This window comes from Ochotona princeps, chromosome X (assembly GCF_030435755.1).
Source record: "Ochotona princeps isolate mOchPri1 chromosome X, mOchPri1.hap1, whole genome shotgun sequence".
In the NCBI taxonomy this organism is placed as follows: domain Eukaryota; kingdom Metazoa; phylum Chordata; class Mammalia; order Lagomorpha; family Ochotonidae; genus Ochotona; species Ochotona princeps.
In genome coordinates this window covers 55,233,113-55,249,018 of record NC_080865.1, presented here as the reverse complement: position 1 = coordinate 55,249,018, position 15,906 = coordinate 55,233,113, and the positions used below count along the sequence as shown (strand labels likewise).

General features: G+C 38.3%; 1 protein-coding gene across 1 annotated transcript; it reads right to left on the bottom strand.

Moving 5' to 3' along the window:
- Window positions 1–9,683: 9,683 nt before the first annotated feature.
- Window positions 9,684–10,712, bottom strand: CPXCR1 (CPX chromosome region candidate 1). Its single transcript, XM_012930112.2, has one exon. The coding sequence runs from the start codon at window positions 10,710–10,712 to the stop codon at window positions 9,747–9,749; it is 966 nt and encodes a 321-aa protein (XP_012785566.2). The 3' UTR covers window positions 9,684–9,746.
- Between the last annotated feature and the right edge of the window lie 5,194 nt (window positions 10,713–15,906).

Below are 15,906 nucleotides of genomic sequence, written 5' to 3'. Positions count from 1 at the left end.
ATTAAATTACTTCAGCAGCCAAAGTCCAGGACTTGGTGAGCTTATCACTTAATTCTTCAACAAAACTTAGAGGACCCACTTCTGACACTTTTTCTTTTCTAAAATATTGAGAAAAATGAACTCTGCCAAACTTTTTATGAGACCGACATTACTTTTGTTAATAAAAACCAAACACATATCACAATGAAAGTGATAACAAATATTTTAGCTAACAGAGATGTAAAAATTCTCAACAAAATATGAGCAGACCAAATCTAACACCATATCAAAAACACCATAAATTACAAGCAGTATTTTTCTTTTTTTTTCTTTTTTATTTTATTATATTTTGGCAATCTTTACATTGTTAATTAGGGTAAAAAGGTACAAGGGCTATGGGAAAATGGGTAAGACCACCATTTCCCTATTGTTTCCTTCATATATCCGAGGTAAAGGGAATATTGAGGGAGAAGCCCCACCCAGTCTCCCACCCACCCAGGTCCCAGATGTAGGGCACGCTCCGAGATCCTTGCTCAAGTGGTTTTGATAGTTCACCAGTTATAAATCACTGCCAACCTCGCCACTCTAGGTATGATGAGGCTGTTGAAGAATCCGCTGATCGATATAGTCTCCCCTTGTCCAGTGTTTCGCTGCCAACATATAGCTGAGGTGGTTGATTGACCTGCTCCATCTTTCATGTTTTCTTGGATAATGTTCTGAGTCCGCCATTTCGATTAAGGGGGTCCCCAAAGAGACTTGGAAGTGTTCCCAGACCAGATTCCTATATGTACTAACAAGTACAGGGCCCACCACAGTCCATCACCCTTGATCAGCTGGTGGTTGCAACTGCTGGATTGGTGCTGACCTCCACTGGAACCAATGAGTGTTGCAGTCCAGCCTGGCTCTGCCCATCACTTACTTGGCCCTCACATCAACCAGTGGGAGCTGCAGCACAGTCAGAGCGACCCATAATAACCCCCACCAGGCCCATCCCTACCCTGGTTTGCCAGCATGTGTAGCCGACTAGTCCAGTCTGCCCCATATCCCATTTGGCTCTTGTAAATGTTGAAGGGTTTAGTTCCATCTAACCAGCTCAGCTATCCAGCCCTCATGGATGTTGTTGAGTGCCTCTCTGTCCAGCCACCTCAGCCCTAGCCCCAGCCCCAGTCTCAATTATTTTGTGCCCTCCCATGGGAGTGATAACCCAAGAGGGAGGAGCCCACTATTTCCATCCCAGATCTCTCTCATTCCCAGATCATGCACTCTCCAGGTGGCTCTGTGGTAGACTTGACAGTATTAGTCCCTAGTGCCAGCTTCTGCTATGGGTAAGCCCCAACAGCTCTCACCCACTCTACTTTTGTTTGCACCAGTAGGAATAGTCCACCCATTCTGGCTCTTCCCTGACCCGGTCCACATGAGGCACACAGGTGCTGCAGCCCTGCATATTCTGGTCTGTCCCCATCCCAGCTCACGCTCTCCAGTGGGAGCAGCTATCCAGCAAGGGAACCACTCCTTATTCCCCTGCCGGCTCTGCCACTCCCATCCCGATTCTCACGTGTGCTAGCTGGGTGCTGCGCTCACATCTGGCACAGGCATCCTCACCTAGGCATTCTGTGTTGTGCACTGCTTTTTGTCGCAAATGAACCTGGCCCGAGCCACACTCTGCTCTGGCGCTTGGACTTGCCAGTGGATGACCGGAACTGACTCAGCCTGGTCCACCCCCAACCCATGCCAAATGTATGCCAGTGGGACACTTTCCATGACCTCTTCTGGGCTTTTTCCTTCCATACTTCCTGCGCTTATTTGTAGGGTCTGTGTCCTGTTTGAGGAGCTGCTCAGGTTCCTCCATCAGAGCCCCTCCTGGTGTCAGGTTTCCTGCATACCAATGGGTCCATGGGCCTGCACCACTCAGTTCACCAACTGTCCCAGTAGGAGCAGTGGCCTTTCTTAACTGGGCTTCAACCCATTCTGGTTCTTGCTGTTGGATGTTTCAGCCCAGCCATGGCTCGTCCATACCCACATATAGGTCACACATGGCTTAGTTGGGGTTGAAACCCAGCCTAGTTCGTCCCACATCTACCCTGGTCCTCCAGAACACCAAAAGGTGTTGGAGTCTAACCCGGACCAGTGAATCAAGTCCCAGTCCACACTTGTGCCAAGGGTGACTACAACTGTATCCCAGCACTAACTGTATCATCTTATTACTCATTATCAAAATTCACCTTATTTCCTACCATTCTACAATTTCCACTGCAGACATTAGCAATTAATGACATTAACATTGCCTTAATACTTTTATCTACCCAAATGCTTCTTTATGCCATTATATTGAGGTTCTTCAACTTACATGCAGTTTCTGGAGCATTCTACAATCAATCATATACTGTTTAGCTAAAATTAATTTTACTTAACATTGTTAAATCAGGCTAACATTAATGTTAGTCTTCTCAATATATGTTGACATTTGTAGATGTTTCAATTTTCTTTATGTATTTTTCATGGTATACTTTTCAATTTATTCACACATGAATATCTCTAATTTTCTGCGTGTTATTTTCTGTTTTGTTGGTCTAGTGATTTCTCATGAGAATGTTAACTTTTAAGTTGCATATTTATTTGAAAGAGTGACAACAACAGAATGAGACAGAGAGCAAGAGCAAGAGAGCTTCCTTCCACTGATTCTCTCTCCCAATGGTTGCAACAGCCTGACCTTACCAGGCCAGAACCAAGAGCCAGGAACTCCATTATATGTATAAACAACCCAGGTAATTGGCAAAGCCAATACTGAAGTATCTGAGAGTCTTATGTACTTTGCAGAAACTAAGTAAAGATTTTCAATATCATAATAAAATTTGTGTGGGTTATAATTAATAATTGAGTAAGAAGTTATGTAGTCAAATTTTTTGCTGTATTTTTCCTAAAATCACTACAAGAATATTCAGGGCACTTCTTTGTATCTTTTGAAGAAATAGAAATGTGAATAAGAATAAAGCAAATAAATATTATTTGTGAATTTCAGAATGCTAGAGAAGATTTCCAGTGATTATAATCCTAATATGAATGAGGAATATAGAGAAAGGAAATTTGTCGGATGTGTGTTAACTGAGGAAAAACTGGGCCTGGTACAATGGTGCAGTGACTAAATCCTTGCCTTGCACATGCCAGGATCCCATATGGGTGCCGGCTTGTGTCCCAGCCTCTCCACTTTCCATCCAGCTCCCTGCTTGTCACCTGGGAATGCAGTAGAGGATGGCCCTAAGTCTTTAGAACCTGCACCTAGATGGGAGCCCCAGAGGAAGCTCCAGGATTCTGACTTTGGATCAGCTCAGCTTCAGCCATGTGGACACTTGATGAGTGAACTAGCAGGCTGATCTTTGTCTCTCCTCTGTATAAATCTGCCTTTGCATAAAGATAAATAAATCGAAAAATAAACATTTTACCTGAAAAAAAAAACTTTTTGTTATTATTTCCTCTGTCACATGAGGAAAAATAAATCTGATATCAAGTAAGCTATGAAATATGCAGGAAGAACAAAATGCTTTCTGTAATAGCCTTTGTGTCATCTAGAACAGTCTGTTACGAGCTTCAAAAAAAAAAAAAAACTTTTACCATGTAGTTATGACTTCTAAACTTAGTCATTATCCATTTTCTTTCTCTGCTTCATGCAAAGCAGATTTCCCAGATGGCTTATTCTTATTAAAACACCTGTCTGTGCCTCTGAAACACATTCAAGCTAATGATTTTGACATTAGGTTGTATTGTCTCTTCCTGTCTGTTGATTGTTCTTGTCTCATTTCTTTGTAACAAATTGTCTTAGATCAGGCTTAGTAAAAAACCCTCAGATATTTATGTTCAGAATCATTTTCACGAAGGGAGTTGCCTATGAGACAGTGATAGAAGACAGATTACACAGAGGCACAGTTTGAAGGTAAGTAGTTAAAAGTGTGTACACAATTTCATGGAAGCCGCAAAATTGGCAGAGAATTCTAAGGGTGTCCTGAAATAATGTAAGGGGTCTAGGGTTTCATATACTCACACTGACTGATTACTGGATATGTGTTGGTTGTGGGAAAGGATGTGACCCTGGGAGAGGCAGCTCCCTTGGTTGAGGGCAGTAACTGCAGTGAGTGAGCAGTAGGCATCGGGTAACTAAATTTGAACATGGATGTCTGAGTAGTATACCAAAATACGCAATACAAAATCATGCCCTATTTTTGTCTCTTCTAGTCATATTTTAAAATTTTTATTTATATATTTATAAATTATTTAAAACCATTAGTTTTCACAGAGAGTAATATGAAGCTGATATTCACTTTTAGTTTTATCATATATACATTCACACATTGATAATGAGGTAGAGACTATTGTATGTATTTGGATGAAGGATTCATTTTCAAATTATCCATTATCATCGGCAACTGTGACACTGTATTAAAATTAGCTTGTATGGATTGTCCAACAGCAACACTGTGCTATGGAAAATATATTCAAAATGTGTATTTGTGATATATGTATGCTTTTTTTTTTATTTGAAAGTGAGATATATAGAGAGGAGAGACAGAGGAAGATCTTCTGTCCAGTGATTCATTTCCCAAGTGGCTGCAGTGGCCAGAGCTGAGCCAATCTGAAGCCAGGAGCCAGGAGCCTGGAGCCTCTTCCGGGTCTACCATGTGGATGCAGGGTCCCAAGGCTTTGGGCTGTCCTCAACTACTTTCCCAACCACAAGCAGGGAGCTAGAAGGGAAACAGAGCAGGTGGGATTATAACCGGCGCCCATATGGGATCCCAGCGTGCAAGGGGACTTTAGCCACTAGGCTACTGCACCAGACCCTGTTAATGTTATTCTTACTACTAACACAATCACCTTTTTAAGAGAAATCTCTAAGAATTCAAGTACAGCTAACAAGGAACTATGTAATGGTGGCAAATATACTGTGAAGTGGAGCTGCATGAGTGTATGTCTCTACTTCTGAATAAAAGATGGGCTCCCAATGAAACTGTTAAATAAATCTTGACACTAGAATGTTGGGCATTATAACATTCTCTATACCTAGAGTGTCAGGATACACTTAAATAGAGGAATCACGGACTTGTGACTGTTGTAGGTTATACTATTGTTATAGGGAAAACTGAATCATGAAAAATTAAGGAAAAACTTAAAAATTTAAGTATAGCTTCACACTTACAAACTTGGAAATACATTTAGTTTTTTTAAGCAAAAAATGTTAACTATAGCATCTTTATTGAAAATAATATTTATAGTAAGTCACAGTGAATACCTTTCTGAAAAGATAAACATCTTAATGTTTAGTTCCTGATCCAAAATATCATAAAATTCTTAAAAATTCCATTGTTTTGTTGTCATACTTATCAATCTCTGCTTTTCAATACTCTCTGTTTTTAAGTACTATAGTGCCTGACTGTTAATGAATACAGATCTTGGGGCCATCATGATAGCTTTAGTGGCTAAAATCCTCACATTGAATGCGCTGGGATCCCATATGTGTGCCAGTTCGTGTGCTTCCCATGCAGCTCCCTGATTGGGGCTTGGGAAAGCAGTCAAGCATGGCCCAAAGCCTTGGAATCCTGCACCCGTGTGGGAGACGTGGAAGAGGCTCCTGCCCCTGGCTCCTGGTTTTGCATCGGCTCACCTCTGAACATTGTCGGCACTTGGCAAGTCAACCAGCAGATGAAAGATCTTTGTCTCTCCTTCTCTGCAAATCTCACTTTCCAATAAAACAAGAAAAATAAATGCATCTTTAAAAAATTAATACAATTCTCACCCTTGCCCTCTTTTTTTGCTGTTCTTATTCTAATATCCAGATAATTCTAGGTTAAGATTCTGCTGAAGAGTCCACATCAGAATACCTGGGTAAGATTCTCAGCTCCTGCTCTTCACTTCAGCCTCTTGATTATACAGACCCTAGAAGGCAGTGGTGTGGGAGCAAGTATTTGGGTCACTTTCAACTATGTGTTAGACCTGGATTGAGTTCCTGGTACCTGAGTTTAACCTAGTCCTTCTCTGGTCCTTGTTAGCAGTTGGGAATTGGATTAGTGGAAAGCACTCATCTGGTATCTCTTTCTGTCTCTTTCTCTCCTTCTGTCTCTACATCTCTCAAATAAGTTTGAAAAAGTGTTAGAAAAAGATTTATTTTATTCAATTTTCTTTTAGATGTCAAGATCTTTGAAATGTTTGTTGTTTCCTGATAGTAAGCTGTTAGCCTGACATTTTTCACAGATACTAACAAAAGTTACTAGCCTTCTAAATCAAACTAAGAACTTCACCTATGGCAGAGAACACAGCATGTGTGTCATGTTGACATTAGTTTGCTGTAGACCCAAAGTCACACAGGGGCAGTTCAGAGAGACATAGATAGATACCGAATGCATAGTTTTTGCACATATAAAGAGTTCATAATTATCAATTTTATATATAAGAAGGACTGCTTGAAAATGTGTCAACCTTTATTCTTGAAGGAAACTTGTTTTTAACCTACTTAGAAAAGGTATTTATCCTCTGCCCAGGAGGGAGTCACTATCTGCCACTTCAGAGCCTGTTTTCTGTACAAAATATTTGTTAAAATATAAGGTTGAAAGCTGTAAATATCTGTTCACAATAGATATGGATACAACATGGGCAACTTTCTTTCACCAGTGCCTTATAAGCTAGCATGAACTATAGTGGAGTTTGTGATTTATACATTTAACCAACACTGAGGCTCATGTGTCCTTAATATCAGCACAAATGAATACAGTAAGAAAAAAAATAGTAAGTGATTCCTTATCAAATTCAAAGAGAATAGTAGCAATCACTTTTAGATTACCATACTGATCTTTTTCTCCTAATTAGTTATTTGATGAGCTATAAATGCTTGCTATATAAATTTTGTTTAGAAGAATAAGTTTTATAACATTTTTAGAGTAAGTTATTAGGACTATGCTATTCAAATTTTAATTTGATCGGTGGCTCCTTTTACTAGCATGTTAAATTATTAATTTGTTTTTGAAACTGACATTTGAGCAAATGGTTATGGAATATCTTGATATTCTTTTGATATACTACAACATTTCATGCTTCAATGTTGAACGTTAGATATTATAATTGAAGTCTGCATTACTGAGTCTATATGACTTTATAGTGCTTGATTCTTAGCACTTTAATCCACAGTTTCTGCATTTTTATTTCCTACAGACTGCTACAAGTAGAATTCCAAAATTGCACATCAGATACATGTGTCTGCAGCCTCTTTATTCCATTTTATTAAAATGAGTAATCTGTGTCATTTTTCTATGCAAAACTGAAACTACATCAAATACAAAATATGCCACATAAGGGTGAGAAAAAATGAAATAGTTGAATATTCACTTTTGTTGTGATTTTACATTTCTTGGAATAATTTTCATGCTTTCAACAACACTTTCCAAGTATTTGTCACTAAGTGGAATAAAATTAAAACACATGTGAGACAATTTGAGTCGTTGATAATCTTGAAATTGTTAGGATTAAATATGTCCAAAATACAATTTACAAAGAAATATATATAATGCACTGATCATAGCAAAATAATGTCAAATGGACAACTTTATATAAGATTATATGGTTTTAAATTATAGGTAATAAAATTGGAAACAATTAATATGGTAAAAGGCTGCCATCTTCAGGGTTCTGTAATATTATTTCTATAAAAAATGTATTCTGCTTTCTTTACTGTTCTTTGTCATGTTATATAAAGCCATTCTTTTAAGTGATGGTTTCTGTGGATTTGAAGTATAAGAATTGTTTATATATTAAAATATAAAATCAAGTAGAGTTCTGAAAGTGAATATAATTCTGAAGGAATAAAATAAAATCCTGTATATTTGATAGCAGAGAAGTTAATTTGTGATCATTTTAGGAATTTGTAAACTTTTAAAACCAGAAATCTCTGTTTTTGTACATTGGATAGTATTACTTACTGATCTTTTTCTAAGCAAAGCTTGATTCACTGGCTCTAGAACTTGTGAAAATTTTTCCAATGGGTTTCAAGAGAAGCATGCCTCTTCTTTAGAAACTTCTGAAGTTCTCATGTTGATCCAATCCTTATTTTGTTATTTCTAAATTTTAGTTTAAATAAATGTGTTTATAATTTGGGGAAAAAAAGTGAAAGGTAAATGATATTCAGTTCTACTACCTTGTTCTGCAGTCAAATCATAATTTCAATTTTTTTAAATGCTTCCCAGCTGGAATATGAATTCCATGGATGTCATTTTAACATTGACAAAATGAGCTTTTAAAATCTAAATTATTACAATTTTCATTCTACGTCCAGTTAGCAAAAATGAGGAAACACTGGATAATTTTTTAGTTCATTTTACTGATATTTATTTGATAGTTCATGCTTTTTAAAACTGTGTTTCTTATTCAAAAGAAAATGAGGTAAAGTAAAAATCATGTATGTTTAAAAGTGGTTTTTAATTCAGTTTCCTGAATTGTTTAAATTGTTCATGTCAACTCATGGCTCACACTGAATAATTTTTTTCTGTGATTGTAAGATTCACTTTTACACATAAAAAAAATTTACCTGTTATAGAGGTAGCTTTAGTTAGTGTTTGGAATTTCTGTTATATATATATCTGTAAACTTGACAGATTCTATAGACTATTTTATATATAAATACATGCTTATTAAATAAAGATTGCTATGCCAAAAGACTCTCATTAAACTGAATTCCAGCTGTGTTACACTATGACACAAAGATAATGACAGGCACTTACAGCATGACTTGGGGAAGTAATTAAATTTCCTGGAAACTCAGTGCATTTTATTTTACCATAAAAGCACCAATATTTAAGATTTTTTGTGAAAAGTAGCATGTAAGTGATATTAACATAAATTATAAAGCTAGTGTGTTATACACAATGCACAATCAATAGATACGTAAAATGCAGTTATAAAGTATAATTCTGATGGACACACAATTTAAAGGAAAGATGAGTCACACATGTTTAAGTTGGAAATAACACAATGAGAACCTTTTTAATCATGTCAGATTTTGTGCATATATATATATATATATATATATGTAGATAGATATACATGTATTTATGGGGAAGGCAAAACTCATAGGCACCATGATACGAATAAAGAAGTGACCCAAGAATAAGATGATAAGTTTCATGCTAAGAATTTAGTGTTTCTTCATTTCTTTTTCAAATTACTTTGCATCCATCAAATAGGTTTCTTGGTAACAGTTTCATTTTTATTTTATGTCATAATTTATGTATATGTGGCTTATTTACAGAATTTTGAATTTTTCTGTAATTATAGGAAACAATATAATAATACACTACAACTTTCAGTGCTTTAATTTTGTATTGAACTTATGGAGAACATTCAGATAATATATTTGGCAGAATCTCTGGAAACTTCCTATGACATTGTGTAACACTCTAGTATATCTTTGTGATATTTGTAAAGATGCTATTAACTTGGAATCTCTTGATGTGAACATTCCTCTTATCCAAAATTACATGTTCAAGAAGTGCAGAAATTCCTGTTTTACTTGCTCCCTAGATATGTATTCAAAGTTGTAATATTTTGAGGATTTTCTATAAAAGTACATCACAGAAGTTCTTTCCTTCCCAAAGATGTTTCTTACTAAAATTTGTGTTTTCTTCTGCAGCTCCATATAAAAGCACTACAAAATCTATTTATAAAATTTTCTCTCTTTTAATATTGAAATGAATTTTTCAAAGGTCAGTGCACAAAAAGCTTGATTTCTATATAATTTAATTACCTGGAGAACTGCAGGAATGTTGGTTGATGTCAACCAAATTGGTGAAAGTATTTCTGCAATTACAACACAGGTATTCCCAGCCATCATTGGTGCTAACATTTATAACCCTAATGTCATGGTGAGATCGCAAATCATCATTAAAAACTTTTCTGAAGAATATGTATTCTGTGTAGGTCCATGGAGCATAGAACACAGACCTCACCATCGTATCATACTCACTCATCACTTCAGTATCATTCATTTCATAAAACTTGCTGGATGCCCTTCTGTTCATGAGGGCAAGGTGATAGTACATCCTCGAAGGTTTTCTAAGCTCCATGTATCCTTCAATGTGAGTCAGGACATTTGGGCGAGGGACAAATGCCATGTATTTTTGCTTCATATGCATGGTGCTTTGATTGACTACTATGTGAGAGAAGTTCCTGCTTCGGAGTGTACGGAAAATTCTTTTTATATCACAATTGTTAGCTAATGGGATTCTCCATGGAATTGAATAATGGAGAGGAATTTTAAATTTTATGGTGTTACTAAAATCATTTTTGTCCATTTCCATTTGCCCTGAGTAAAATCTTGGCAAATTAGTAAAGTTATTGTATCTAGCAATGCTTTGAGGAGGAACATTCAAATATATACCTCTCCTAAATCCTGACATGAAAAATTTTCTGGAAAAGGGCATCTTAACTAAGAGAGACTTTTCTTTAAAATCTTCTTTTTGAGGACTCTTTTGAGTCTTCTCTGGGTTAGACCCACTCTTTTCTCCTGCTTGAGGAACAGAGCGCTTGTGGGAATGTGACACAGTTGAATCTACATCTACTGGATTGATTTCTGCCTGAGAAATCATATTGGGATCAGTAGCTGAAGGCTCTGTGTCTACATTACAATTATCACGAGCTTCAGCTTTAGTGTTTTTGAGAACACTGCCAGCGGAACCATTTCCTTCTTTAATAGGAGTCATCATCATGGGTTCTCCTTGTGAGAAAGAAGACAAAGAAATATTAAGCATTTTCATTGAATAAAATGTGTCCAATTTACTGCCAGGTATGTAAAGACAAAAATAAAAGGCATCATATATGAGCATCTATGAGGCTACTTGAATGTAACAGCCAGGATATCCAGTTAGCATAAGTGATCAATTGGTAGATGAGTGGATACGCAGCATATGATAACCTGTACACAATTCTTACTCAGCCATAAGAAAACAACAACCCAGTTATTTATTTATATGCATCAACAAAGTTGAGCTCCTGGTGGTCATGTATTAAGTGAAACAATTCAGCACAGAAAGGTCATTCCTATGTATTCACACCTGAGTGTGAAGAATAAAAATTTCATCTCAGAAGAAGAATGTGGAATACTGATTACCAGAGTCTTAAAAAGGGTGGGGTGGTGGGAAGAAGGAGGAAGAAGAGCGTATTTGATGGGTATAATGATGCAGTTGGATGGGAGGAATATGTGATAGGATTCTGGATTTTCCCACCACAAATGGAAGATGTTTGAGGTGATGGATATGCTAATTAACAGTCATTGTGCATTGTTTATATGCATTGACATACCCTAGTGTACTTCATAAATATGTGCATATATGTGTCAATTACAAATTAAACATATTACTCTTTGATAATCTGCCTTTCATTTAAAATGCATAAAAACTTAAAAATTACCAACTTTCTTCGTGATGTTTATATGAAAATATTCCTGAAGACTCATTTCTTAAAATTCTACACTGCTTTTTCTGTACTTTCTTCAATCGTCATACATGCCCAAGGAATGGCAATCATAATTGTGGGCTATTAATAAACCACAGGACTGCATTTTCAGTACTGTTTGTTTAGACATTTCAGCATAAGGATTTAAACCAAGAAAATTAAAAGACTACATATGAGAAAACACCAAAAATAAGCAAATTGAAGTCACAGTGTTTGAAGATAATGTGTCCAGTTGCTTCTCAAATTGACTGAAAATCAGTGATTTGCCAGGAACAGAAGTTCCTGGCAATCATCCAGGCCTTGTGAGATGTACGCTGAAAAGAAGTTAGGACGTTGTCATAAAGCAGATAGACAATAGCCCCTACATCTTCTGTCCCCAGGAAAAGTAGTTATCCCACTTTGGTCTTTAGTGGAGTGTTCTGCTTCACTTATCAAAATATCTAGACAATGCAATGCTTCTTTCCACATTCAGAAATGCCATTTTATATGATATATCCAGTGCTCATCGAATATGCAAATATGATATATTTATGCTGTAGTTACTTTTTTTTGGCAACAGAGTATGTTAAATCTGAGTTTGTTATCTACTGCAAAGTAGTCACAACAGAAACCCTTGGTGCCAGCATGATGGCACAACTGGCTATTTCTCCACCTGGAAGCACTGGCACTGAATATGGGTGTGAGTTCATATTTTGGCTGCTGCAATTCTAATTCATCTCACTGCTTGTGTCCTGGGAAAGCAGTAGAAGATGGGACCCTGCCTTGGGACCCTGCACCTGCATGGGAGACCCAGAAGAATCTGATCTGCCTTTCCAATAAAAATAAATAAAAACAAATTGTGCACATAAGACCATGGCACAGTGGATTATTACTTTGTATACCCTTTCTTGATATCAGAGCTAATTTATTTGTTTAATAAAATACTTGAGAAAGAGGGAGAGAGAAAATTTCCACCTATTTTTTCCCTCCTTAATTGTGTGCAACAACAGGCACAGAAATAACAATAAATCAGGAACCAAAAATTATGTTCTGGGGCCCCACATAAGTGGTAAATGTCCATGCAAGTGAGCCATCAAATAATGCCTCTCAGGCTGTGCTTTGGCAGGAAGCTGAATTAGAAGCATTCCAGGAACTGAACTCTAAAGCTTCCCAGAATTGAGCAAAAATGTGAAATACAGGTTTAAGAATTATATCAAAAATGCTGAAAGTTGCATGTCTTTTAGAGTTGAAATTTGGCACCCTGAGACAGTATAATGTGACCATTTATACTTTCTAAAGGATTCTTTTTTTAAAAAAATTGCTTATTTTTCTTTGGAATGGCAGATTTATAGAGAGAAGGAGAGACAGAAAGATTTTGAATCCGCTGGCTCATTCCCCAGGTGGTCATAATGGCTAGAGCTAAACCAATCAGGAGCCAGGAACCAGGAGCTTTCTCTGGGTTTCCCATACAGCTGCAGGTTCCCAAGGCTTTGAGCCATCCTTTACTGATTTCCCAAGCCACAAGCAGGGAGTTGCATGGGAAGCTGGACAGCTGGAACATTAACTAGAATCCATATGGGATCCTAGTGCTTGGAGGTGTTTGATAAGCCAGTTGAGCTACCATGACATGCCCCTAAAGTATTGTTTTCGAAGACATTATTAGATTGTAAATACTCCTGTAACTAAAGATCCAGACTGATGTGTTTGGGTATTCCCTTATGACCCATATTTTTACATAAAAGCCACTAAAAGCTCAAAAGAAATATGGGAAACTTGCCAAGACCCTGGCTGCTTTGAATATTACTAAATCAGATTCCATTGCCCTCTAAGTTAACGATTTCTTGTTTTCTAGTAATTTTGTGTCATCCAAGACCTATGTACTCTGGGAGAGCTGGATGCATCTTCCTCATTTTTTTTTAAGTTACACACCAAATTCTGTTTATGATTCAGCAACCTAGTCATAGCTTCTTTATGTGGATGATCCGCATTTTCCCAGTGAAACATTGGGCAATATACAAGTTTTCACCTTGTAGGACTGTACTTCAAGTAGTAAAAGTTCCTGCCATGCAGTCATGAGTTGACAAAGCTTCTAATCCCACATTAAGTTCCTCCAGTTGAGGGAATTTAGCTCCTCCTCTTCTTTCTCTTTTGTCACTTTTTAAACTTTAATATATGTTCATCAATACAGTATTTGGTAATAAACAAACCAAGAACACTTCTCCATCTGAGACATGTTCAGAGAGTCAAGCCTCAGAACAGCACCCTGTGAACAAATGAGAAATCAAACAACCAAGGTTAGTTTAAAATAACTTCTTAACCACAATAAAATGGACACCAAAACTAAGAAATACTCATTAAATGACCTTATGCATCCACTTTCATTCAACTCACCCTTTATCTCCATTCCCATCAGCACAAATCCCAGCAAGAGATATGCTTCAGTCTTTCCACTCTGCTCTGCTCTTACACTTTCTACCCATCTTTATGTTTCTTGAGACTCCGCATCACAATGTCTTAATGTGGTAACCAAGCAACAAGAGCCCTCTCTAAAATGAAGGGGAGGGGGTGAAAAGAGAGGAATCACTGAAATATAACCCCAAATGGGAATCTCAAATTTCTTAAAAAAATATAGAAAAACTCTGGAAACTTCAATAATTTTTGCCTCTTTAAGAATAAAATCAAATGTCCGTATTGTGTAGTAGTGTTTTGAACTGCTACCTGTGATACTGGCATCCCATAATTCAATATGGACACTAGTTCCTCCACCTGATCATTGTGGTCATTAAGTAATGAGCAAGTAGTTGCCAATGCCATCTTTCTGTTTCTGAGTAACTGGAATCTGATATGTTTAGACATACCTGCTGCACTCCTAGTTCTGATGCTTGCCAGTTGGAGTGGCAAGCTGAAAGAGAGGTGTGCACTGTTTCCCTAATGTATCCGCTCCTACTCCAGCTAGTTTTGCAGTTTAACTTGGCAGAATTACCCCTCCCTCTGTGCCAGCATCTGCCAGCTGATGCTGTGGCAAATCCCAACTAACCCACACCCACTCTTCTTGTGCATACACCAGCAGGAGCAGTCAACCCATCCTGGCCTTCCCCTGATCCAGCTCACATGAAGCCAGCAGATGTTGTAACCCTGCTCAGCCTGGTCTGACCCTAATCCCAGCTCTCACACTCAACAGTGGGAATAGTGGTCCAGCAAGGGAGTTCCGTGCAGCACCCCTAATGTGTTAACTCCCTACCCTTGGGAGCCTGACCCAGCCCAGCTGGCACCTAGTCCTAGTTCTCATGTGTACTGGCATGTGTTGCTACAGAACCAGGCCTGACCTACACTCCATTCTGGTGCTTGGATTCACCAGTGGGTGGTGTGGACAGACCCTCCCTGGTTCATACCAAACCTGCACCAAATGTATGCTGGTGGTACCATTCTCTGGCCTTGTCTGAGCTGTTCCTTATCATGGTTCTTGTGCTCACCTGCAGGGACTGTGTCCCGCGAGAGGAATTTCCAAAGCTCCTCCATCAGAACCTCTCCCAATGCCAGATCTCACGCACACTGGTGGGTCCATGGGCAAGCTCTCCTCTTTCCATCTCCTGTCCTAGCAGGAACAGTGGCCTCTCCTGACTGACCTTCGACCCATTTCAGTTTCTGTTGTTGAGTGTTACAGCTCATGAAGCCTTGTCCACACCCAGACACAATTCACATATGGATCAGCCGGGCAAAAAACCTAGCCTAGTATGTCCACCTCCCTTGGTCTTCAGCAGCACCAGTTGGTGCTGGAGTCTAGTCCAGTACACTACACCCAGTCCCAGTCCACACTTGTGCCTAGGGACACTGCAGTAATATCCAGACGAGAATGCAGCTTCCACTCTGGCCCCCGCACTCACCAGTGGGAACCACAACATAGGCAGGGTGTCTCCTTAGCTTCCCACCCAGGCCTATTCCTGGGTAAAAACCTATTTTAAAAGATTTATTTATTTTTATTGGAAAGACAGATTCATGGAGAGAACATGAGGCAGAAAGATCTTCCATCTACTGGTTGACTCTCCAAATGGCTGCAATGGTCAGAATTAATCCGATTCAAGGCCAAGATCCAGAAGTTTCTTCGAGGTCTTCCACATGGATGCAGGGTCCCAAGGTGTTGGGCCACCCTTTACTGCTTCCCCAGGCTATACATAGGGAGCATTATGAGAAGGGGAGCAGCCCAGACAGGATCTGATACCCATATGGAATCCTGGGGTTTGCAAAGTGAGGGTTTAGCCATTGAACTGTTGCTCTGGACCCAATCAAATATGTTTTGAGTCAAATTAATATATATAAAAAAATCTGTGGCGTCTCACTGCAGTACTAAGTTAAGCCAATGTGTGTGACATTGCCACTTAATATGAACACTTGTTTGTGTGCCAGCTGATCTACTTCCAATCCAGCTCCTTGCTAATATACTTGGGAAAGTAACAGAGCATGGACAAA

What these genes read in the sequence shown, in the direction of transcription:
- CPXCR1 (XM_012930112.2), bottom strand. Translation starts at nt 10,712, where the DNA reads ATGATGACTCCTATTAAAGAAGGAAATGGTTCCGCTGGCAGTGTTCTC.